Raw genomic sequence first — 27,691 nt, forward strand, 5'->3', positions numbered from 1 at the left:
TCGATTTGACTCCGATTTTTTTGGGTGCCGGTTCGATTTAAATTGCGATTCCCACAATTGTTTGATATTGCTAATTTTTGTAGATTAAAAAAAAAAATGTAAAAAAAACATTTTAATTTGCTTATCAGTTTTCTTTATTTCAATTTGGAAACACAGCAATCAGATCTTCATTCTGCTGCTAAGTTGCACAAGAAGACTAGTTCAAAGATCAATGAAAATGATAAAAATGACAAAAAAATAATGATGGATTACTTTCATTTATTTAAAAAAAAATCAATTTTTGATTGTTAAGGAAAAATTCCAATTTTTGATTTTTCAATTCGATATTCCCACCCCTAATAAATAGATAAATCTAAAATATTATTAGTTTTATTTAAGTGTAATTTCTGTCATTGTTGATTCTGTGGTAGATTTCTCTCAATCATCATAATATACTTAATTTTGGAACACTATTTATATCATTAATGTCACCTGGAAGTAATTTGTTACAGATTAAAATGTTTACAAGTTTGGCTTGGAAGACTGTCATGTGGTACAGAAACTGCCAGAAACACAGAATTAGCAGTCCTGATAGCAGACTGTCGCAACAGATTGCTTTCCTGCTTGAGCTTGAGTGTACACACTGAGCAGGTCGGCAAGTGTTGAGTGACGGCTCCATCCATGATTTAAAATCACACAGTCAACTCTTGAGACGGATTCAGAGAGCCTTATAGATATCTTAAGGATTTATGCAACGTATAACTGGTGTGGCAGTCCTGTTTCAGTGCAATTTATGTTCCAAGCAGTACTTCAGAGAAGCTCAAGAGATTTTCTGAGACAACTTCCCTAACCACTCACTGGAATGTTGCCTCCGAATGCTATATTGTATATATTCTTTTATATTGTCAACAGTTTTTCAGGAATGGTGTTGTGTAACTTGGTGGGGTTAATTACAATTAATAGCTGACCGTTTGAGTGCTCGAGAAAGGTTTTCCAGACATTTTTCAGGAGGTTTACAATTAGGATATTTATGCAGCAAGTATATAAATAGTAGCATAAAAACCAGAAATAGCAAAAATGACCTGGAGGAATAAGTGTATGTAAATAGTTTCTGTTGTCTTGTTTTAATGATAGTATTTTATCTTTTAAAAGCCAAGACCTAAAGAAATGAAATGCATGTGAGAAAAAAGTTGGGTCACAATTGACCTGTGTGATATTTTATTGTTAGTTATAAATCCATTTTCTGTCATTGGCCTTTATGGTGGTGTATCTATTGATACGTCAACTTGAAATCATTTTAGCCATAGTCTGACAACTGAGTCTGTTTTGTAAAACGTCGGCATATCGAAGTTCTACATGCAATCTTGCAGTAAAAAACAGCAAGTGAACCAAAGACGGCAAAACGTTGTCTTGGAGTTTTATGGGTTAAAACAGACTGATGAGCTTATATACCTTTTCTTGAGAAGAAAGTTTAACAGATTTTTCAAAGGTGTTTGTTATAGATCAGTTACACACAACCACACACACACACACACACACACACACTGATTAAACAAAACAATCCAGGGTATTTTCTGTTTTAATAAACCTGGAATACTCCCCCAGATGAGTTAGGAATACACTGCCTTTTCGGCTCTCCTCTATAAACATATCTTTTTTACAATAGAAGACTTTGAAACTGTAATTTCCTGAGAAAGTTTGTGACTGATGGTCAGGTTTTCTTTGTCCACCACTGCTTTTTGTTGTGCATGATAAAACTTCTGTAATCAATCAGGATTTTTACTTTTACAGTAATATGCTGATGTGACCATGTGGTAAACTTGACTAAGAGCAATATTTATTGTTGATGAGTTGGCAGATGTGTGTATTGTGGTTAGTTTGTTCATGTGGATCCATCATGCTTCTGCGTTTCTATCCTGAATGTTTTTTTTTTTATTTTTGTAGTTCAAAAATATGTTTTAGTCTTTTGGCATCGAAGATGAACAAATGCTTATGTAAAAGTTATTTCTAGTGGGAAAAAACAACTTTCCAACAAGCAATTGCCACTTTAAATATTAGGCATGAATGTGTCTAATAACAGTAGTAGATCCATAACAGTAATAACTAACATTTAGGCTGAAATATTGGGGTAAAATGCAATATAATAATCAAAATGATATTTTTATTAATATGGATTATTTAAAAAGAACTTTTCTGTATTTGTTTTCATACACCGATCCCTTCACACACACGTGGGTGTGCATATTACATCCCAAAGTGGAGAAAGAAATGGCGATGTGTGTAATGGCAATGGGTTTGCTGTAGGAGAAACTTTTTGTCTCAGGACATTTTCTGCAGATATTCTCTGATTTCTGTGCAGAAGTGGAAGAAAACTGAATAACCAAAAATTAACCCCTTCCTTTGTTGATAATTCAACAAAATGTCTTTAGTTGGCACAGAAATACACACAAATCAACACACTTTTGTGTCTCATCTTATGAACTAAAAATATTTCAAACAAATAAAATCAGCATTCTTTGTATAATTAATATACATGGTTTTTGTCTCTGTTGACAAATTTAATGGTAAATTTCCAGTTTATTTCCTTGCTGAGCTGAACGTCCAGGTATTTGGAGCCCTCAGCTCGCTAAGGTTAATGTGTGTTTACAACATTTAGAAAAACTCTCAGTCACACATCTCACTGCAATCTGCTGCTTCACTGCTACACATCAGCAACTCCTACACACTGCTGCTTTAATGAGTTAGAAAAGAAACTGCAGGTATGAGACAAAATTCCTGCAGTAAGTTTAAACCCCACCGTTACAATGATTTATTCCCATGCCACCTGAATCAGATGCCTTTTGGAGGGTTTAAATTCAGGAGAAACTTTGAACTGTTGAAAGATTGAGGTTAAGAGCTCTAGGGTGGTTTTCAGTTACTGAACCTTTGAATGTAAGACGACTGTCTATGAGAGACAGGTGTTCCTTGTAAAAAATGTCACTCTACCCAAAAAATGTAAGGAGCTTTGTATAGCAAATCTCTGGCAGATTTAAACATGAGTGGGAAGCACATCATCTGTCAGTTGTCCAGGCATCGAAAGAACCCTTGTTTAGTTGTATTATTCTTGGCCCATGCCACATTTCCCGTTCATACAGAAACACTTACCGACATCCCAGGTGCTCGTTCAGCGTGTATAAGAGAATAAATCCATCTGTTAAAAAGGTCCAGTTCCTTTTATTTATTTACTCTTTTAAACTAATAATATTTTTTATTGGCACAGATTAGATAGAATCGCAATCTGCTTGTCTAAGCAAACAATGACTTGTGCAATTAAATGTCCCTTATTTCTCTAATCATTTTTCACCCAACTACAAAGTCGCAACAGATGAAAGAAAATAGGAACACTCATTAAAAATGCATCCTCTGCATAGAGATAGTTTTCTAAAATTAACCACAGAACAAGCAGAATTGTTATACTTTGATACAAAAGCCGTAATGTAGCTCATGTTCTGTACGTACCCAAAAGAAAAAAAAAAGCCACAGACGGCCACGTCCACTTCTGGTGTGTGTTTGGTTTCTATTTAAAATAAAACTTGAAAAACCTCAAATTTATTTAAAACAGAAAAAAATACCTTTTCATTCCTAACATAAGTTATTAAGCATTTCCTGTTGAGATTTCGCTTTTGTCTGACCAGTATCATATAGTCAATAATATAAACCAGTTTAATATGATGGTCTTATTAAAGTAATTATTCATTTACATGACATGGACACTACTAAGTGGGCAGTATCTTTTCCCACTGTGTCTGTGGATGATTCCTAAGTTTAATGGTTTATTCTAAGCAAATGAGCTTGTCATGAAGGTTTTAACAAACTACAAGAAGGGGCTGTTTTACCTTGTCCTATTTCCCTACAAGACTTTATTATTGGTCATACTCATGACTTTTACTTCTGTGTGCACCTAAATGTTTTTTAGAAATGTGTTTATTTTCAGTTTTTAGTCACGGTATAAAGAAACAACTCAAATCCAGTACAGTGTTTTTTGATTTTGTATAAATCAACAACAAAACCAAGTTCTGGCTGTTTTGGCAGTGATTTCAGGGCATCCGCAGTCAGAGCTCACTATTGATATCAGTTTTCCTTCAGATATAAACATAATGACTTTTGTCAAACAGCAGTTGTTTTGATACGCCATTGCCTTCTGGCATCTGCGATACGCTGTGATCGTATGCTGTGGGGAACAGTGTCTCCTGTAATACTGGGATCTGTAATTTCACTGCCTCCTTATCGAGCTCAACATGGGAGCTTGTTCTGAAACGGTCACAGGAATCTTCGTGTAGCAGCCGAGTATCAGGCAAAGTGATGCTTCAAAGAAATCACTAGCGGTTTCCCGGCTCACAGCCATGGTTATTTCCACCCCTCATATTTCTTGTGAAGTTATTTTATTTTGTTTACTTTTTTGGCAGAGTCTCTGCTCAGATCATGGATTAGTAGAAATATTCTCTGGCTCATTTGCAGGCTAATTTGCTGGGTTTTAGAGGCCCTTGTGGACAGCTTTGGACTGTTATCTGTGGAGTTGCATACCCACTCTCCACAAGTGCCTTTGACAGTCTAAACCAACAACACATCAGGGCCCATCTTACCACTGAAGCTCAGGGACCTCACCACAGCTCAGAGCTCAGCATGGAGCAGGATGAGCCCCTCTCTATAGAGGATCATCCCAGCACAATCTTGCAGCTTCTCTCCCTGTCTTAACAACATCCGTTAACATGCCGTCAGTTATCTATGTTCATGTTACATATCTTTTAGTTTCTTGACTCCTCTCGGTGCACTAAAACAGTGACTGTTAAACAGATCAGGGACTGAGTAGATCAAAGCTAAAGTAATAAACTTTATTGTTTAATCAGGAAAATGTAATGTACAGTATTATTTAAATATGTTTACAGGAAATTCATAAAACTTAAAATAATGATTTGCAAACGTTCGTACATGAATCTCATCACGTGCTCTGGATGGTTATTGAATTACACTCTTGCAAAGAAATTCCACGTAGCTTTGAACAAGCGGTTATCTTTAGTGAGAGTAATTAGCAGTTGTTATTAAGACTCAGGAAGCAGAGATCATAACGTACTGTTGCTCTGGTATAATGTAAAAGTAATTACACTTCCATGCTGAGATTTCTCTCATTAGCCGTCATCTCTGATGAGTAAACGTCGATGATGGATATTCAGGTAGAGAAATTTGAGACTTGATTAATCTACAAAAACATCGTTCATCAGTAAGTGAAATATGTGAACAAGTCTCTGTCACATCATCATTCCAAACTTTTTTTTTTTTTAATCTCACACAAACATAATTGAATCTGATACACATGCTCACACACTCGTTATCATTTTATTTACTTTAGAAAAGTGAGAGACTGCAACAGTCAAAGCCGATTGTGTGGAACTTTAATCTTTCTCTTATTACTTAAAGGGGTGCTATTATGGTATTTGGAGTTTTCTGAGCTTTCTACAGTGTTACAGTGTTGAATCCTCATCAGACATGTGAACGGCACCGTTTTCTATCACCTAAACACATGTTTGAGTTTGAGTTTGAGTTCCAGCACGCTCTCCGTTCGGTTTCCATAGCGACGAAAAACACGTTGTTTTAGAGAGTTTTTTTCTACTTGGAAATCCTTGTGACGTCCCGGGGGATAAGGTTCGGTGATTGGTTACCTTCTACTGGTTAACAAGGGCATGTACAAATACATCAGGCGGGTGGAAAACGTGGGATAAAGTTATTTCCAACGATGGCTGGTGAGTTTACCAAAGAGAGACATCCTGCTGCATTCGTTGCTGTAGGTTGCTGTTTTCCACTTCGTTTTCAGGCTCTGATTCAGGTTCCAACATGTAGGGCTGTATGCTATGTGTTGACATTGTATTTTGGTTTTTTTTATTGAGTTCATATTAGCCTAATCCTTCTGTTTATGAGATGTTACAATGACGGCGAAAGCAGGTGCGGTGCGCGCTCCCGATGTAGTGCGGTGGCGGGAGGCGGGGCTTAATGCGGAAGAGTCTCAATCCACTCGTTTTGCCCACAGGCTGATCTGACAGCCTACGGAGAGGGTCGGTCTGAAGTAAATAAAGCGATTTGTGACAATAACTCAACCAATCCCAGCCCTTCTGGTCTCAGAAATAAAAATAAATTAGCCTGAAATGCTCATAATAGTTCCACTTTAAAGCAGGAGATTTAACTTTAATGAACTATAACTCTGAAGGCATTCATGAGTTTTATTTGCAACAGTTTTACATGAAGGGTATTGGACTCCAGATGTTTACATGTCTAAGAAACTTTCACTTTTATGACTATTCAGACTCTTCCTGAATTCTTCTTCGCATAGGCACCGTGGAATTTTACAGCCTGTGAATTGAGTGAAAAATAGTTTGGGATATTGTTGCATTTTTTTCCTCTGCTTTCAGATGTTTTGCTTGAGTGCGCCGTCACACTGAAAATACTGGTCTTATCCGTAAGAATAGTCGTTTTTTTAGCAGGTCAGACCAGAGCTGCATTCTTCAAACATCTGCATTTGCTGGGTGAGAAATCCCCAGTTGCGGCATACGGTGTTGCACGTTTTGACAGTTTAAGCTGGTTAAATACTGATGTAGCTTAGCACTAACAGTTGTTTACAGTAGGCTGAACGTGTAACGGCCTTTCATTTAGTGCCACTAGCAAAAGTAATCCAGGACGGAGGGCGACATTTCTCATTTGAGCTTATGTATTGAAGGCATCCATGCATAGTTGTTTCATAATGCTGAAATGGGCACTGGAGTTATTCAGGAAGTCGAGTATAAAGCCCATATGAGGTAACATTTGGAAGGATATGACATTTGAGTATTTGAGTTGTTCAGCAAGAGCTGCGGGCGTCTCATATTGGATACAAAGCACTTTTGGTTTATAATTTATTTATTTTTTCTGTAATAGTTTTAGTTCTTTAATTATATACCATTTCTAACCTTGTAACAGATTGCAGCGTTGCTATTGCTTCAAGGATTGTAAAGATAGGAGAAAGTAAATAAAAGAGAAGCGTTTCCTTTCGAATGAGGAAAGATGTAATTACACAGCTATAAAAATGCATTCAAGGGTGAAAAGAAATTATGTGTTTTTTTGTCCTGTTAACTGTCTTCTACGCTGTCATGTTCATGTCTTGTGCAGACAGAATTTAAAGCTGACTTCTACAAGTTGCATTTTTAAGTGACTGCGAGTAGAGTTTGAAATTCTGCATTTCTCTTACGGTACACATCCAAGAGATTTTACCATAGTAACTTTTCTTACCCTTCTACATTGATCCTGCTATTAGGGACTGAAAGTGAATTTTACAAATATGTATTCCACTTGACAACCAAAACAATAAATAGTCATATAGTTTATCTGTAGAGTGCAAAACAGAAAGGACTGAAACTAGATCAGGCTTTATTTAGCTTATATTGATTCATTAAAATTAATTGGTAGTATCTTGATCCAGTAGATCGGCTTAGTACATCCCCAGAGTTAGATTTCTCTGCACAGAGAAACATAATATCAACACAAATTAATTAACTGAATTAAGTGAGGTAAGAATTATCTTTGTATAGACGCACACTGCTTATCAGCTTAGGCGTTCTGTAAAATATTGAATGTTGTGAAACTTTTCTGCTTTTATGATAGATAATAATAGGCTTAAACATAGCGGCGTGTTGCTAAAGCTGGTCTACTAAGAAAGTGTTTATATCAAATGTGCATCAAATGAAAACAACTGATTATATGTTTAAAACTCTCAACTTGATTTATGGCTGGTTTAGCAGAGTGTTAAAGGATCATCTTGGTTTTAATGCTGTTGACTATATTGAATCACTAGGACTCTCAACCCACAGGCAACTTCATTTATATTCATCGCCTCTGTAGAAATTGGGACTAAAAATTGGATTTCCTCATTCTGGCCAAAATCCTCCGCAATTACGCTCCAGAGAAGGTGTTTTGTGTCGTCTCGCATTATTTTTTTTGCTGTTGCATTTTTGCCACCTGAAGTGTTAAATGCATGTTTGGGATTCATTTCTGAAAAGAGAATTATGAAATGCAGCTGAATAGTTGCAAAATTCTTCTACATGCACAACATCCGGATTACCTATATGTGTGCCAGTAATTCATTCAAAACCATTCCAGTGTTACCCTTAGACTCTTTTACTTCTTTAATTTTATGCAAACCCTACTGGATGTATTGCTGACTCTCAGTGGCTTAATTTTTAGCATGCTATGAATTATATAAGCACTTAGAAACACAAGCCTCTTGACAGCATGTATTTTAGATAGCCTTTTGAACTGTCATGCACTCAGTGGGAGCTGGAGGCACACAAATCAATTCTTCAACACTCTCAAAGTGTCTGAAATGAAAAACTGTGGGCTTTTATGTAAGCTATCCGGAGCGCGCGATGAGAGGAGGAAATTGTGTTTTGACAAAGGTGTTCTCTAGCATGAAAGCATATATATTCCTATTGTGGCGATATGCAACAAATGAGGAAAAACACAAATGACATTATGATACACTTTTCAGTCTTGTAGCATTTGATCTCATGAAATTTTGATCCCAGAAGAAAGTTTGGAAGATGTGGAGGTTTTGGGGATTTTGAGGCCTTGCATAAGCTCTTTACTGTCTTTTATTAGGATTGTAGCTCTATCTTAAGGGTATGCTTTGGAATTTTATTAGGCCAGACCCAGAATGCACTGAGGAATGACAGGGTGGGGATGGTGCCATCTTTGTTCAGCAAGGCCCCAGGCAAGCCACATGTAGCCCTAATGAGTCGCTTACAATTTCAGGCTTCGCTTACTCTCAAACACCAAAAGTAAACTTTTGTCTCCCCCCCTCACCATTTGGGGATCTTAAGAGGATTGTGGGGTCATTATTTATTCATGCCATTGTGTTTATTCACCAGCTTCTGTGTGTGATGGGAGAGGGAATGAAGCAGCCAGTACAGACAGGGTAAAAGCTGATAATTATCCACTATTAGCATTGTTTTTTCAGCCATGGTTTAAGTCGGCTCAGTTTATGATTGAGCTATGATACGAGGCCCTGAAACATCCATTTAAAGCAGATTATCACGTGGATGTCTTTGAAGTCTGAAATCCTCTGCAGAGCACTTGCCGAATGGGTATGGATGAGTTTATAAGCCTGTTTTTTACGCCACTTTTCTGTGCAGTTAGAAAAGATATCCCCTTACAATGTCTCTTACAAATACTTGTGTGGACCTGAAGATCCTTAAAAACAGCCATCACATGCCTGTAGGATGTTGTTAACAGTGAAAGGTGAAGAAATTGGAACCTTTACTGTTCATCCTAGAACAAAGAAAGCCCCAGGGAAGCTTAATAGGGATGTATGAGGGGATTTAGCAATGTTGGACTGCCTCAGAACTAACATTGATTCAAAGGACTTGTGCCACTCGGTGCAAAAAATTCTTGGCTTATGTCTATATAAGGAGACTTGAACATGAATCAATAACTAATTATGTATTTATAAGTAAAGTAAAATAAATAAGATCAATAAAAAACAAAATTGTTTTTCATAGTGATCTATTGATCTTATTGTTGTCTCATAATTTACTCCAGAAAGAGGACGTTCCACACCAAAAACAGCAACTATGAAGATGTGATAATCCTCTCTGATAGTGATCTGCAAAATCTAGCCATCCAGCTGAAATGGTCATTTTATTCATATTACAAACAGCAGGATGAAATACACATAATAAAGCATTTCCATACTGTCAAATATGTCATTTAAAACGTCAGAAAGTTCACCCTGAGAAGGAGGGGAGTGTGTGTGTGTGTGTGTGTGTGTGTGTGTGTGTGTGTGTGTGTGTGTGTGTGTGTGTGTGTGAGAGACAAAGCAACAAAGTGCTGAGCTTTAAAATGCAGACCTTTGTGAAATACCAATCTGTCGGTGGCTTTGCAACTCTTGACTGAAACCCTTTTTCTTACTTCTGTGTTGGGTTTAATCAAAAGCTTGAGTAGGGTTGGTAAATCCCAATAGGATCCCAATGATTTGGGTACTTGGGTCGGGTTAAAGAGGGATGATGGTTCAAGCTAAAATGCATTCAATACAACCAACATGACTGTGACTGATGCATTTTTACAAGTTGAGCTGAATGCAGTATGAAAAGAATTAGTAATTCTCCACTTGATTTAATGCAATAAAGACTTTATTACTACAGAGTAATACAGAGTCAGTCTGAATATTCTTCAAGTTTAGCTCACCGATAAAACCTACAAAGAACATCTGAACCATTTTAAGCTGTGATACAGCTCTAAAATAGCTGCAGTCGTAGTAGATTCAGGTTGTCCAGCTGACTCTTTGCGATAGACATGAAGTTCTGAGTGGTATTTTCATCTCCTCCTCCACCCAGGGAGAGTTTACCAAACAGATTTTCAGGTGGCTTCCTGCATGCATTGTCTGCTGGTTATGGTGTGTATACATGTGCATGTGTGTGGGTGTGCATAAGGGCAGAACTTGGTTGTGTGCAATAGAGAAAACATGTTGAGAGAAAAGATGCACGCACCGTGGTGTAAATAAGATAGATGACACCCGGCTGTTTAGTCTTACAGTAAACACCTGTTCTGGAGGAAATGTAACCTTCAGGCGTCAGTGTTTTGGCCACAGTTTACATCTTGCAGTTGATATCTCAACCTTGTGTCCTTGCATTAGAATATACAGCAGTCCTTATTTTTATGTTATTCTGTGTGGTAATTTTCCATTTTATATAAAAAATATGTTTTTGTCTAAACACTGAATGGAATTTAAAAGATTACATCCGGCAAACTGCAATATTTGTCAGAAAAAAGGCAGCTAGACTTATTCTTTTTTTTTTTTTTTTAAATCCTTTAGTCCTATTAGTTAGAGTTTTATAAAGAACTTTATTATGATTTAAAATACATCTGTGTTTGAACTCTTCCTTAAATACTGTTCTGTACATAATGCAGAGGATAATGAAGGAAAACAAAACGGGAAAAAAAAAGAATTCTACAAGAACAAAGGGGTAAAATTTCCTCTCCTCTATCAGAGCTTGCCTCTTTGGAGATGAAATTTCCACTCACGCTTGTATGCATCAACATCAGCTTTATGATGCTCTGGACATGACTTGTGAGTTAACTTCAGATACCCAATTAGCAGGAAAGACTGCTTTTATACCATGTTTAATAAGTAGTAATCAATAGCAAAAGCTGATTTGGGCGATTCTTTTTTCATAGAAATGGCAAATGCAACATTAATAAACCACATCATTTAAATTTAATAAACTATAAAGACAATTCATCAAAACAGGCAACTGTGAAGCACAGCCTTGAAGCTGTCCATCACCCAGGACCACAGAGGCGGGAACATGACCCTGTCTGGATCATGATAGGCTGTCAATCTTTCTGTAAACTGCTGTGAAAAGAATGAAATTGTTCTCCACTGTATTTGTTCTCATATTTGTGTTGTAGACTTCATGATTTGCTTGAAGTTGAGCAATATTTACAAGCATTTAATTGTAATTACATTTGCACTTTTTGTTCCTGGACAACCATCAATATTCTAGACAGAATCTGTTAGCAGAAGAAATTAGTATGAAATTAATGTAGGATTCCTAATTTACATTTCTAGTCCGATTCGTTCTTCCGTTTGTCATAGAAAAGTCCAAACAGATGGTGTGTTTCCAATGGATCGTAGGGCACACGTTTTCTTTAGCACAGAGCAGCAGAATGGTTTGGATGGCTGAGAGTTGCAGGAGCCAGGCTGGGTTGGGGGAGAGGATGGGAAGGAGTCTGAACTAACAGTCACTTAGAGAAGAAACGTCATCCGCCTCTCTGAGATTCTTTAAATCTTCTTAGGTGATAACTTGAAATAGAAATAGCTGGTTGTGTTATGCTTGTGTGCTGCTGCTCTTTTTAATCCAAGATGAAACTCCCCCTCCGTTTTTCCTTGTGAATGGATGAATTATCGGGGAGTGAACACACCTCTATAAAGTGCAATTTAAAGATGAATGAAGGGTGGATGTTTGATTTGTGTGGGGCTTATGGCTCTGAACATCGATAAATTATGACGTTTGCTGATTTAATTTAATTTACAAATTAGCATCCTGCTTCTTTTTCTTTTTTGTTGTTGTTGTTGTTGTTGTTGTTGTTGCTACTTGTTTTTCGTGTATAATCCAGCCATTTATACACAATTTGGCAGTCAGCATTCTTTTAAAAGCAGAGTAGTTGTGCTTTAAGTAATGGATGTTGGGTTTTAGGGTGCCGGTAGAAATGCAGTGGGTCAGCCATAAATGGAAAAATGCCTTCCGTGGTAATCCTTTTTTACGACATGCATGCAAATGTGATTTCCATTTTCTCAATAATGGTAAGGCCTGTCTGTGATATGAAAAAAAAGAAGTTTATGAGTATTTACAATTTGTTTTCAGTCTTACATTATCTTCAGTCTGTTACTGTGATATTGATTCCTGGCAGGCAAATGGCTCCGACTAAGAAATACTTATCAGTTTTCAAACACTGGCTCATAAAAGCTCATCTTCCACGTCCTAAGCGTGTGTGTTCGTATGTCTTTGTATTGTTGCATTATGTAGTTTGAAGCAAGTGGGAGGCTATGCACAAGACTGCATACTGCATACCCTCCTGATACTAATATACACAGTGGGATGTCTTGTGATTCTGCAGCAGGTATTTTTTTTTTAAATGAACTTTTTAAAATGAACCAATAGCTCAACTTAGCATCAAAATAAAAACAAAAAGTGTCGAAATCTTTGTCAAGATCCCACAAAAACGGTTTATTAGACATTTTTCAAGTTCATTCAAAGCTGTCTGTTGGGGCTGCACACAGTGCTAATTATTTTTATTTTTTACAATAAAATGGGAACACCTGTCAAGTATTAATTTGATTTAAAAAAAAAAAAAATTAGTTCTGGCTTACAGCTGTGTAATAAGATGCAATTATGCCAATTTGACAATTTTAATAATGCAAAAATCTAAATTAAGCTGTTTTGTTTGTCTTGCCTGTAGAGTTCTGATAAGTTAAATTATTACTGAGCAGTTTGCGCTTACGTCGAGTTACCATGAAAAAATTATTGCAGTTTTTGTTTTTGTTTTGTCTTGTTTTGTACCACTTTGAAGTCACTTGATGGCATCTCAGCACTCTCCTTCCAGTGGCAATGTCTGTGGCGCAAGAGCCTCCTCGTTAAGAGGGAGTAAGTATTGTGAGAACGATGCATTTTTTATTCCTCAATCCCATATTATTTCTCTACTTCAAAGGTTTTCGTGTTGCCGTGTCTCTATTGTCTTGATTGATTTTACGCCAACAAATGTTGTTCAGCAAAAAGCATGAAAAGTCTGCCTCCTGCAGAATTTACTGAAAACATAGTGATTAAATGGATATTCGTTTCTGATGACATGAGAACATATTTTTATAAGCCTGTAAGTGCAGCCTGATTGGCCCCATATTACATCCCATTCACCATCCCACCGACATCCCACCTAATGGAGGGATTTAATTCATTTTTACAGTAATGAAGAATTTTTTGGACTTGGTTTGTCACTTAAACTAACTTACAAATATAATGTAAAAAAAAATTCAAACAGTCAATTAAATAACTAGCTTATATATACTTTTTAAATGTGCTATGGATATTTTTAATTTGCAGATGGATGATCTTTTTTTAATTAGGTAAATAAAAATGAAGCAAAACTCAAATTTTCATCAACCTTCTTGTTCATTTGGATGAGTGATAATAAAGTCTAAAATATCTAAGAAAAAGCTCATTTTTATTTGTACAAATTCCTGTAGATAATTATGTCACTCATCCTTAACCACTGTGCATGTGAGTCAGGTAGCTTTAGTTGGCTAAAACTGGATACATTTTTTTTCCCACTGTGAAATTGTCAAGGTGATTAGAAAGTGTGTGATTGTGGCGGCTAAACATTTGACTGTTATAACAATGTGATATGACAGCATTAATTCTGACAGCGTTATTAAGACACGGCAATGAGAGAAAAATGAACAAATTTTAAGGTTTCCCATAAACAGGATAATCTAATTTGGCTATTTAGACATTTGCTGAAATCTCACATCTGTTGACACCTTTACGCACTAATAGAGAGCTTGATTTCATTTGGTCACAAAGGTGCTGAACGCTTCTCAACACCATCTACCACATCACCCAAAGCCTGAGCTGTTGTATAGCTCATACAAGGGTTTGTTTCATCCCCTGAGGCTGAAAAACTGCCAGTCATTTCTTCTCCTTATATTGGCTCTTCTCTTCATCAGACGTGTGAACAATTTAACATGAAACAACATATCCAACACCACATGATCCTGACTGGTAAACACTGTAACTATGAGAATGATCGTGAAGCCACGGGGCGTTATTGAGGAACAAAGCTGTCCCACTAGAAAAGAAAGCAGTGATGCTCAAGCAATTTAAAAGCTATTAAATTTTCCATTATGATACCCTGGGGGCCAAAGAACATGCTAGGGAAAACTCAATTAATAAGCAATAATTTGTATTTAGCTTGGTGTGATGTATTTATATGTTTCCTTTTGAAAAGATTATACAGTATTTATCAATGTTCACAGGACAGATACTGTGGTATTAAAGGGTTAAAATGGCGTGAAATCTAAATAATATGAAAACACATTAATTGTTAGTCTGAACTATTGCGCAGCTTAGCATCCATTAGAATAAACTACTCTTTCAGTTCTCCGTTCTGCTTTAGCACTTACCCCTGGATCAGATATATCAATAACATAAACATGAGTCATGAATTCATGACAAGATTTCAAAGGTATCAGCATCTCCTACAAAGATTTTCTTCTAATAAATGTCATGAGGCAGTGAAAAGATACTTTGCTTATGCCAGCAAATGTTTAGTTCTGATACTGCAGGATTCAGTTGGGGGTCCCATTTAATCCGGTGTGCATTACGGCACTTTCTCAGTATTTGCAACACATTCCTTCAACTACTGAAACTTAAATTGTTGAACCAGTTTGACACAAACTATAAAGAATTAGGCTGATGTAACCTTTTGTTGATATTAATATTATATTTTTTAAAGTAAATCAGCTCATTGATAAACATATTAAAGTGAATCACATGAGCCAAATGTTCTGAGGTGGATACATGATTTTAGATTGAACTTACAGTGGCACATAAATCAAAGCAGGCGAGTTGTGCATCCTGCAAACTGCATTTATCCTCAACCATAAGTTTATAGTTTAGTGCGGTTTTACCACTGACATGACAAGGAGCACTGTCAGCAAACAGCTGCTCATCAGTGATTTGCAATACGCATAACAAGCCAGAATAGGCAGGGAACAATACCGACTGCACTCAGTGTGTTACCATTTTCCCGTGTTTATACTCCAAGAGAAAGATTGAGCTGTCCATTTCAGTTTGAGCCCCACAATCCAACACAATGAGGATACTTTCAAGGAACTGGGAGGATCAGAATATTTACAGTCCGGCCCTTGATTGTGGTGATAGCAGTGAGTCGAGAATTAATCAGAGGCAACAGCTGAAATTATGACAAAAGCGTGCCATCACGTCTTGGAGTGCATCCTGCTCCGCCTACACTGGATAACAAAATTGATGCTGGGAGCAAATTACACAACATTTTACTGATCTGCCAATGACAAACTGCCAACCTCTCACACTCCCCTGTTCAAATGTTACCACACAATTGTCCAAGTCAATTAGTTGACACATAGTGTTTGTGTGTGTGTGTGTGTGTGTGTGTGTGTGTGTGTGTGTGTGTGTGTGTGTGTGTGTGTGTGATTGTATTATAGGATGTGAATTATGTTTAGCATTTAGCTGAAGTTCCAGTATCATGACCACATTAATCCTACATGCGGACTGCTCAGTAGTGAAGAGATTGAACATGATGTGTGCCTTTAGAATAAGAATAAAATGGTGACGATCGCACTCTGACTCACTCCTCTTTTCTTTGTGCTTTGTATATCTTAGCATCAGTAGATGGAAGAGGGCAAGCCCAGGGATGTTTTCTTTTTCCGTTCCCTGCTGTGCCACAGATACACAGCATTTTGTTAAGATGCTGCCTGCAGCTGTAGTCCCTGACAAAACATAATTCTCTGTCAATGTAGAGACGCACTTCTGCTTCACCTGTCTTTATATGTTGGTTTTAAGCGCATTTAACTAAGAAATTCTCTCATCTTTTGTGTGTGTTTGAAAAGTGACAACCTTTATCCCCTTCAATACATCTAATTTTCCATGTTTAGCTTCTGAATTTTTATGAGCTGGTTGTAGGGCTGCAACTAATCATTATTTTAATAGTTGACTAATCTGTAAATATTTTTTTCGATTAGTCGATTAGTCACGATTATTTCTGTCACGCCCACCATCTGTGCTTCCAGTTGACGCAGCTCTTTTTACAGGCTCCAGTATGATTTACCCCACTCTCTATATTTTTATCATAAGAATGTCACCTGATTCCCAGTCAGTCACAACATAATGTCCTTTAGTAAGTTAAAAGAATGACTCCTGAAACAGTTGAATATTGAATTTAAGCCTAAGAACTTACTACTTATTTATTTTGAAACATTCAAACTTAGCTATAGTGTCATATCCAAGTAGTACAGAATTTGCTTCAAAAGGAAAACAAAATAATGAAATATTTTAACATCTTAATTTTTGTAAAATTGCATTTAAATGATTATTTACATCTTGAAAAAGCCTGTTTTGTAGGTAAACAAGCACCAGAATCATTTTAAAAATTCCTGAATCCAAACGGTGATCCGAATCACCACCAAAATTAAATTACTTCTTACTTTTTACATTTTCAACAACTCCTGAAAATTTCATGAAAATCCATCCATAACTTTTGAAGTTATCTTGAACACAAACAGATAAACGTCGGTAACAACATAACCTCTTTGGCAAAGGTAACAACAGCACATCGGTACTCGCTAACGCAAACTTTGCCATCCAGAATGCTGGAAACCATGACTCCAGGGTCCTTTCATTTCAGATGCTCATGCATGACTGTCGTGCTACTGTATGCCAACTCTGCGTGGCAGACGACACATTTCACCTGTTTGACACTTTATCTAGCATGAAATATCCCCAAACTTTGGAAATAGGTTGCACCGCCATCAGTTTCTTCTTTGTTGTTTCAAAAAAGATGCTGCACAAAATGACAATACTGCCCCCAGCACTTCCTGTGGTGCTTTCCATCATTGGCTTGGTGTTTAGAGTTCTTATACTGTTTGAAAAGCCGTGGTTGGTAAACGGCATTAAGTTATTAGCAAAGCTGTTACGAGTTTATAACGCAATGCGTTGACAATGAAATTTAGCGTCAATGAATTTTCATAGTCAATGTTTTTTTTTTTTATATATCCTCCCTTAAAATAATAGTCTCTATTTACCTTCCATCATTTTTAGTCTTTTACCTCACTCAAAAGACATCTTTATAGAAAATATATTGTATTTATTTATATGATAATTACTAATACATCTTGCACATGCACAGACTTGATTATTGTGATTAAGGTCAAAGTTTCATTTGTGGGATTTTGTCTTGAATGCAGTTATTATGACTGCTAATATTACAATAAGCTAAACTATCTTGTTGCCTTCACTACTTAGATACACATCCAGAACCCTAATGTAAAGACCCTTCAAGACAAATGTGGAATATCTTATTAGCTTAAAACTTGATTAGTGGTGAAGAAATTAGAATTTGTTATCAGCTAAGGGTCTGAAAACAAAGAAAAAGGAGCAGAGACCACAAATTTATGTCTTAATGAAAGTGTTTCAAGTTTTTTTTTTTTTAAATGTGTGTCTCCTCTTTCCTACAACTGCCAATAGATTCATTTTGTTTCTAGTCTGTAATAAAAAAACAAAAAAAACAAAAACATTTTGGGCATTGAGCATATTCTTCACAGTTAAGCCGGAGGGTTTTTTCTGTGTTTTGACATTTTTAAGATTGAATGAACAGGACTCTAAAAGAAAATAGCTTCATGCAGCATTCTTAAGATGCGCTTTTAAAACTAGGATTCCTGTTAGGTTTCTGTTTTTAGATGATTGGAGGGTTTGATGTTTGTGGTGTGAGGTATACTGTCTTCAAACAGTTGTATGAAGGTGTACTCTAAACACTTAAAAGAAAGTATTCTTGGGTCTAATTCCTGACGGCAAACAAGTTATATAATTCTATTTTTTCTTAGGTGATAGATTGCCAAGATTCTGTATTTTCAGATACATAACAGATGTCTTTGAACACAGCATCTTAGAAAAGGTATGCATGATTCATTGTTTCTTGTACCAAAGCAGACAGCTGTAAGACCGCAGTTACTTTAGAGAAATGTTGAAAAGTAGAAGTAGAATAACTGATGTAAAATTTCATCAGATAACAGTAAAAAGTATCATATTTGCTCGATTAAAATGTAAAAAGAATTGACAGTTGGGGTTGTTTGCTAATGAAAGTCCATATGCTCTGCAATAAATTCCACTGGGATGAACATCTGGATTTTGGAACACCTGTACAACAAAGTTGCAGTTTATTCCAAACAGCCACTTAATGCAGAACAGCTACCCTTATACAGCTTTTTAGATACACATATAAACTAATTTATATCAATACACCAAAACCAACTTGTCTATGTGCCAGACTTGGCATGCACACATTATATCACACAACACTCGATTCATCATATGGTTGTTAACCTCAAATGGCAGTATAGTCCAAACTTTCTCTTTTAAAGCTGGGGTAGGTAAGGTTGGGGAGCAAGCAGGATGTGAAAGTGGCACCTTGTCTTGGCTCCTCCCCCTCTGGTTTTGCTCCTTACATGAGCCAAGGCTTTTTTATTCGCAGCTTTTTCCACCAATGATTTTCTTTTTCTCGGCTGTTTAGCAGGAAGAGGAAAATAAACCGAGCCGGGTCGGGGAAATCCTCCCTGCATTTTCTCAGCCATGTTTGTATACAGAGTTTCTTCTTCACTACTTTGTATTTTCATCCCAAAACGCCATTTATATGCAGGGTGTGGCTATCAGGTATGTGCTTCGGGAGGGGAGGAAGGGAGCCGGGAAATGAAGCTTATGAAATATAAAAAATGAACAACTCCATTCGTTCCAAACGTTTGGATTGGTTAGAGTTTTTACAGATTTACAGTAAACTGATGGGTCTAACTATATTTCTTATTGTTTAGGATTACAAAATGTACAGACTACTATCAGGACGAGGAACCACTTCACCCAGAGTGAAAAAAAAAATGTCTCTGAGCAAGATTACCCCAGCTTTAAGCAGTGTAAAAGTATTTTCAGTCTTCAGCATAGCTCAAAATAATGACATACCTGGTTTTACTCTACTTTTTATTTCACACATTTTCTGGACTGCGTGCCACCTGCCAGTTCAGGCCCAGATCTGACTCTGCTCCCCTTCGTTCTCTACCAGCAAACATAAATATTTACAATACGAATGTCCAGAATGAGTAATGTAGTGTACATACAACTTTTCTTCTCAAGTCACTTTATAACTTTGTTTTTACTCAAAACAATTTTGGCTTCATAGGCAACAGAACTTATTTCTTCAGTCCCTTATTTCTTTTTCTCTTTTTTTCTGGATGATAAGTAAAGGCAGTTATTGGCTATTAAATGATCTCCTTAAATGCATTTGATCATAACTTTAACGTGATTGAAATTTTGGTATAAACCCTTTCATTGCTGTAAAAAAAAAACTCTTTTTTTCTTATAGGATCTACCGTAGTTTTTTTTCTGCATTTTCTGGCGGTTGCTATGTTTTGCTTCGTTAGCCTGTGTCTGGACAGAATCTCTAAATCCGTTCACCTGCTCCATCTGGGGTGTTTTTCTCTCTTTCTCTAACGATATTCAGTCTTTTCTTTCTGTCTCACACAACTGTTGACTAAATTCACCACTGTGCTGTTTGTTTTGGTTGTGGTCTCGACAGGTGTGTTACGGGATATGTAGAATACCACCAAGAATACAAAGCACTATTATATTGTCACCTATGCTGTACTGGTGACTGTATTTGATTTGTTTGATTTGGTGATCCCACAGTGTTCACAAACACTTCTGTCCAGTAGTCGACAGATGCACACAACTGTGTATTTCCTCTCAAAATTTGTAAGTTTAGCATGATGCCTGTTTTTTATGTAACCTGCTATACTGTAGACAAGACACTTCAGTTCTGAAAACAAACTTTCGAACTATTATTGTCTGTTTAATTATTTATTATTGTCTTTATTATTTCATCTTGGCTTTAGATGTGTGTTTTTTTTCCCCGCATTTGGACTGAAAAATGTCATATTAATATGATGCAGGATGTGTCATTTTTATCATGGTATAATTTTTACTTAAATGTTGTTTTAGTCTAATTTCTTCCCTGTCATTTTTTCAGTGCTTTAAGTTAAACAGAACATTAGCTCCAATCCTAAGTCTACAACACGACATGTGGTCAGCATTGTGTTTTTGGAGGCAACACTAAATGCTACAGTATCATTAGTAGATTTTTCTAGCCTACTGATCACAGTCACAAAGTCATTTGTCCATTGAATTAATTGGGTGGCTAATGAGCTGATTAAGACCTAAAATGCAGTGGGAGGGGATTTGTTTGCATTCAAGCCAAACTAGGCAGTAAGTGGCACTTCGTGGAGCCGTCAAAAAGTGAAGCAGTGGGGCGTGATCCCTGTGATTCCAAGCAAGGGTCCCTTTTCGCTGCTGTAACATGACAAATCAAGGCAACAACAGTCATCTCTGGCAGCCAGAGAACCTTCTCTGGCCATCTCAAGCTGTGGCTTCTCGCCTGCATAGGCGCTGTCTCTGGCTCTAGGTGTGTGTATCTTTGGGCACGAACCGCCCAAAGCAGCATTAATTAAACACAGTGAGACAGTGAAATCTTTGTGCACAAGACTAATAGCTGCTGAGCATGACTACCTTGACCTCATTTAGGTTATGACTTTGACCATTTTTAGAGGACTTTAATCTTTTCTTGTTTCACTAATGAACTCTCTCTGAGAGAAAAATGTTCCAGCATTCACTCCAAGATGCTTGAACAGCTCCTCTTTGTCTTTCATGTCAGGAATTTTAGATTACCTCTGGTCTTTTTTACAGTGGTTCATACAAGCTCACTGGTGCTTGCTTCAGCAGTGTTGTTGTTTTGACACACACTAATGAACTGTCTTAGATGTATCCGAGGGAATCAGGAAATGACAGTAATAATGCTTATTTCAACAATGTTTCCTTTTGCCGGTTATACAGTTGTGTACATTGAAAAGCAACTGTGTTATGGTCATTAACCCTCAGCAGGGCCACTGTGCCTCTGCACCCATTACTGCACAAACTGAGAATGAAATGAAGTGTGTGGTGTGAAGTGAATATAAAGCACAATCTGTGACTCTCTTAAGCAGTGGGCATTTACTGCTTGCGTAGGGCTGTAGCTGATATGTTAATATCACTAATTGTTGCCTAATTAGATGCGAGTCAGTGAGTCGTGTTTTAAAACTCTTTGGGGATCATTACCGAAGGAGAGGAAATTCATCTTTTCTGATGAATGACAGTCTGGTCAGCATGAATTTGAAGGAGTGATAGGGAAAATGCAGGAGAGCAGCAAACTGATGGCTTTGTCGCTGTAGTTGTGATACTTAAATGGAATCATTTTCAGCATGGTGCATAGCTGCATCACAAGTTAATCGCACATTAATAGGAGCTCTATGTGGAAATTTAACATTCGCTAACAGCATGGGATTGAAACCAATAAGCCTTGAAAGAGTGAAAATTTAGGTTGTATATCAGCTCAAAAGGAGCTATCAATAATCATGACTGTGAATTATTCCTAATCTGCTTTTAAACTGAGAGGCCACTCCGAACAAGAAAGAAAACTGAGATAGATGCAGCAGGAGTGAGAATTAGGAAGGATTGGCTCATATTGGAGTCTTTTCTTGGTTGCTTGATGTGTTCCCACAGGAGGGGGTATTAGTACTGAGTCCATTTGAACAGTTTTATAAATCATACATGCATTAAACAGTCCGAGCTCCTATCTACTTGGGTGAATTTTGGCGTTTGGAGAGGGGTCGGTGCACTTGATGAAGAATATAAATGGAGTGTCTAGCATTTACAGTAGTTGAAGTGCTATTATACATGCGGTTGACTTGACCTTTTCCTGCACTGCGTTTCTGTACTGAGTGTTAATGTATGCACACAAATCATCTTCTTCACCTTTTGTAAAAAAAGAAAAAAACAAATATCCCATATTTTTTTGTTTTCATTTTTCCAAGCCGGTGCTAGGCATATGTCTTCTCTATTCATTCTCAAAGTCATTTCAGCTGTTTTGTTCTTCCCAGCTGGGGTGAGGTGGCGGAGACAAAGGCAGATGTGTCCCTGTTTGTTTTTGAAGTGTCAGAGTTAAGACTTGCATGTGTGTGTGAGTTTGCGTGTGTGTGTGTGTGTGTGTGTGTGTGTGTGTGTTCTGCTTCTGTGTGATGTTGCCTGTGTTTGGGTGTGTTTCATTTCCCCCCCATGTGTTGTCTCTGTTTGTGGTCCACAGGTCCTCCGCTGCATTGTTCATCCTCCTCCTCCTCTCCTGTTGAGCAGCTCTCATACCCTCCCCCTTCCATTGCAGCCAATGAGAACCAGGGAAGGTTGCTAGGTAACTGTGCGGCTCAGCCAGCCCAGGACTCTGACTCTGAGGATGAGTTTGGCCCCAATTCATTCTTAGTTAAAACTGGCTCAGGGAACCTGTATGCTCCTGCCACTGCAACTTCTGATGGTGAGTTGGTTTCAAACTACTGTTGCTTTTAGAGGTTAGACATCCCCTGCTCCTGGATTTGTTGTGTTACAGGTCATGCAGATGGCTGTGGGCAACATAATGTCCCTTTTTTAAGCAACATGAGTGAGAGTTGAAACTTGGATATGTAAATTGTTGCGAGTCAGCCTCGGGAAATGCACAAAACTCTGTGAGGCGAGGTCAGCAAAGTTCAGCGCCTCACTAAATGTGATGGATGATTTTGGTTCAGCAAGTGAGATTTGTCTCAGATATTTCTCTTCAGTATCAGTGTCTGATGGTGGGAGTAACCATCTTCCATTCCTCTATAGGATTTTCAGGAACAACTGCCTGCATGCAACCTCCGCACCTCACACTGGAAATAAGCTAGAAATGAAGACAAGTTACTTCATACCAGGTGCAGTGCAGACCCTGCCGTATCATTTATCACAGCAAAATCCAGCTTTGGGAAGTTAAATCAAGATCGGTGTTAGAAAAATGCACTCTAGTTTTGCATTTCAATAACTCAGACTGTGATTCTTGAGATAGATTAGTTTTGAAGACTCCCTATGCGATTTGTCATTAATTGATGTCAGCTATTTATTCCTCATGAAACGCAGTGTCTCCTGCTGTTGACTTAACACTCATTCAGACTGACAGAATGACATTTTTGCTCAAAGTGCTAACATGGTGTTGACAGTTGACAAAAATCAGTGACTGTAAAGCTGCATGTTTACTAAGGAGCAGTCAAAATGTGTCATACATCCAATCAGCTGCTAACTTATTGATTTAATTATGAGGGAGGTTTTCTTTGGCAAGGTTTGTGTTGGCAGGCAACATGATGTGGGTCCTTGTAGGTAAAAACGGTGTTGTTATTTATTTGTTATTGCTATATGCTGACTTGCACATATCAATAGAGTTTTACTATTTGTTCTTGTCTTAGAAGGATTTTGTGCATTTTTCTTCAATCAACACTACCTGTAGTCACAAACACTGGCTGAGTGTAAATATATCCATTAATAATTCCAAGTGCTTTCTTAAAGTAGCTGTAAGAAAAACATAATGAAATGCACACAATATGACACCTGGAAATGTTAATAAATGCCTGTGATCAATTTTCATAACATTTTTAGTTTAAGGATTTACTAGGTCTCACCATCCAGATGACTGGAAGAATGCTGCTGATGTTTTTGTTCTCTGGTGCATCAAACCCAAACAAAATGAAACGGTTTAAATAATTGGCCAGTCTTACAAGTTAACCACCCAGAGGGTTGATTTATATTGAACTCCAAAGTGCCCCAACTGCCTTCCAAGAAAGCCTGAAGAATGAGTTATTAATCCCACTGCAAATCTTCCCACTGATTCCTCTCTAGCAACACCGTGGTCATCCAGAGTGGCTTAAGGGGACATGGGTGGGAGAATGGCCTTTACTGCAGCAGATTTTTCTCACAACAATGGCACTGATTTGCATAGGTAGATCGTTTAGATTGGCCTCAGGCTGTCAGTAAGGGGTTGAGGAGGACTGAGGAGGAAATTCCCCAGCTCCAGTAGCTACCTCTGGTCATCATTAGGCATTCTAAAACCCATTTTAAGTTGGAGAGTAACACATGTTATTCTGCGGCTATTACAAGCAGGTGCAAGACCTTTCTCATGTTGGTTCTGGAAAAAATAAAAGTAATGCATTTGACCTTGGTATGCCTGTCCAGTCTGAGGAATTTTCACCTTGCACATGCTAATGTAAATAAGTAGCAAATTATGCAAAGTGAGATTAAATTTGAGGTTCATTTTTGACCTTGAGTATATAATTCTTGTAAATCTTAAAGAGTGGAGAGCTCATTATAGCAAGGAAGGGAAGAGGAAAATAGCTTCCACTATGTGTTTGTGTAATAAACACAATGAGTTAAATAAGGTTGCTCCATGTTTTTTTTTCTGCATCCTTTACAGTAGTAACACCTTATAAGCTTGCTTGTGTGTGTGTGTGTATATATATATGTGTGTGTGTGTGTGTGTGTGTGTGTGTGTGTGTGTATGTATATAATTTAAAAAAATTATATATATATATATATATATATATATATATATATATATATATATATAAATTATATTAGGTGTAACGGTGTAACTTCTTAACTGTACCAATCAGTGCTGATTTCACCAGAATGAAATGAAAAGACTTGATTGGAAATTGTTCAGTGTGACACAGATATAAAGATCTTATATAAATCTAATTTTCACTAGGCAACCATACTAGTCTGAAGTGACTACACTAGAGTGGACTGTAAATTTGGCATAGAGAAGTATTGTGGACATAAAACTAACATGGTTAAATTAAAGAGCACAAGCTGGCAGAATTTTTTATTCTAATATATGGAAAGACACATCTGGTTTGTATTTTATGCAGAGGTTTAAACTCTGAGCAGAAAAAAATGTGAACAAATGTAAATGGGAATTAGGTATGCATCTCAGGTTTTCAGCAGGAATTACATGTGCAGGTAAAAGGTAATTTAAAAGCCACCAAGGCAAAAATGACTTGAATATTAAATTAGATCTTTTTGATATGCAGGCCAGTTATTGAAGAAATGTTCAGAATTAGAGTTGACACAGTGCAGGAAAAATGTACTTTTTATTGTCAGTAAACAGTAACAGAAAATATGTTCGCCTAACATAATTGGCCCACAGTGTATCTTTTCCACAAGAAAACAGGTGGTTTTTATCACTTCAGATTACATACGCCCAAGGTCATCTTTGAGCCCACGTACCGGACTTCAGGTGTTCTTCTGGATTTGGAACAAGTGAACACTGAGCATTTTATTATTCACATTTAGTAGCCTCTAAGCCTGCAGTGTTTTTTCTTTTTTATTTTATTCTTTTTAAGATCCTGTTTTCATTTCGATGAAGACTAAGCAACGGTTTCTCTAAGGCTGATGAGGCTGCTCGCTGAAGCCTGCAGTCCTATTGTCAAGCATGTGTTTCTCTGTGGCCCTCGGCTTTCTCTGAGGGTCTTCTTCCTGGGGAGACTGCCAGTGAGAGCCCGCTGCCATGCTGAGCTGCAAGATCTCAGACACTGCAGCCTCCCTGCATTAGCATCTCTTAATGCAAAGCAGCATGGGGTCGGCCAGTGTTGGCTTTCAGTGCGGCTGGGCTCCCTGGTGAAAGGGCTAAAACACCACCACCTCACAGCTGACCAAGCAAGAATGCTGAGCTGTGCAGAACGCTCGGGGATGCGGCTATGTGTGAATTCAAATAAGTCTTCATTTGAACTGCTTAATCATCCCCCTGTGTCTGCAAAGACAGGGAAATGTGGTTTAAAAGAGGTCACACCAGAAAGTAATTTAGTCTCAGACACCATGAGGAATGAAACGAACTGAGGCTAAATAATAATTTAATGAGTAGCACATGGCACTTGCCTGCTATGCCCCTGTTTTTCTAGCATTGCAATTTTTGAGCCGACATATCGCGAAGAATCAATTTCCTTCAAAACTTATCAATGAACTGGAGTCAACAGGCATATCGTCCAGTTTGATTCAACTTGCTGTTCTTCAGCTCACAGAGACTATGGATAATGCATTTACAATACCTACATATCTTCTTTTCTTTGACATAAATTGAGATGCATTACTTTCATTGTATGATAATTGCAGACCATCTGTGCCTGCTAACAAAATTTCCAACCTATTGATGGATATGCAGTAGAGTGACATACTGAACGGAGCATACATAACCACTTGTCTTGTTCTTGCCTAGGCAGCTTAAAGAATGACAGAAAATCCATTAGATCTGAGAAAGGCAGAGAGAAACATATGCCAGTGTTGGCCTTAATGGATTTAGGTTGCAATCTGTGGTAGACCTTTATAAATAGTTTTTTTTTTTAATTATACCTTATGTTTAAGTTTGCATAAGCTATTCATATATATATATATATATATATATATATATATATATATATATATATATATATATATATATATATATATATATATATATACATATATATATATGTATGTATAAACACAAATTGATCTGTTTTCTTTATAATCTCAAAATCTATTTAGTGTTGGGAGAGTTAGGACTGCAGGATGTGTTCCTCTTTTTTTTCCCATTGAGAGAAGTAACTGGTGAAGGGCTGATGCGTGTGTTTCATTGTTGTATCTGTTACCTCGCCAATGGTTCTGGGGAAGACAGCCAGAATTCCCACATGTCTTTTACCTTCAGACTCTCCAAATGGTCTAAAAAACAGGAGGACTAGCAGAGAAAACCAGGATCACAGAGGCCGTGCGGAGGGCAGCTTCACTGCATTCATGATAAATTTTGTTTGTATTGTTATAGACAACTGGTACTCAAGTGGAAATTTTGCTCTTGTGATTCGCCATAGGCGATGTGGAAGTAAGCAAGTTTCAATGATTTATCTAAGCTCTGGATAGCTTTTGATTAATTCTGTATCGAACTGCTCTCACCTCAGTGTGCTGATTGGGCGTTCAGGGCATGTCATATCACTTTATTTCATCAGGTGTGACCATTAATTCTGTAGATTTTATCCACTGTCCTTGTTCCAAAATAGAATATCTCCCTAGAATCTGTAGAAAGTGAAAAATAAGTCAAGAATCTGGACTGTTTGCGACCAAATGAAGCTAAAATTACAAAAGAAAATATGTTTCTCCTCTGTTTATTTGTGTATGTATTTTCAAGGTGTTGAACGTGAAGCTTTGCAGTTTTAACATGTTTTTATGAATTAAAACTGACACTCATTGTGATACACATTCACAGTTACCAAAGATTGTAAATACAAGCAGAAATAAATTGGCTTAAAGAACACACTGTGCTGGAATTGATATTGACATGGTTTGCTTTAGAATTAATAAGAGTACAAATCTTCCTACTAGAGTGAAGCATCCAACAAAAAATGTATACTATTTAATATAAACTGATAATTTCTACAGATTTATTTTGACACATCAGTTTATTTAACTTTGTC

At 37.2% G+C, this 27,691-nt stretch overlaps 1 protein-coding gene across 1 annotated transcript in view; it reads left to right on the forward strand.

Annotated features, from left to right (window-relative positions):
* The window catches only part of tenm4 (teneurin transmembrane protein 4), a gene marked incomplete at its 3' end in the record, with an annotated part of 148,744 nt that overhangs the window by 37,394 nt on the left and 83,659 nt on the right, over positions 1-27,691 (forward strand). The window contains exon 4 of the mRNA XM_079246627.1: positions 22,504-22,725. Within this exon, the coding sequence (XP_079102753.1) occupies positions 22,504-22,725 (222 nt within the window). The remainder of the gene's footprint in view (positions 1-22,503; positions 22,726-27,691) is intronic.

The sequence above is a fragment of the Telmatherina bonti genome, assembly GCF_933228915.1.
Source record: "Telmatherina bonti genome assembly, chromosome: 9".
Lineage (NCBI taxonomy): Eukaryota > Metazoa > Chordata > Actinopteri > Atheriniformes > Telmatherinidae > Telmatherina > Telmatherina bonti.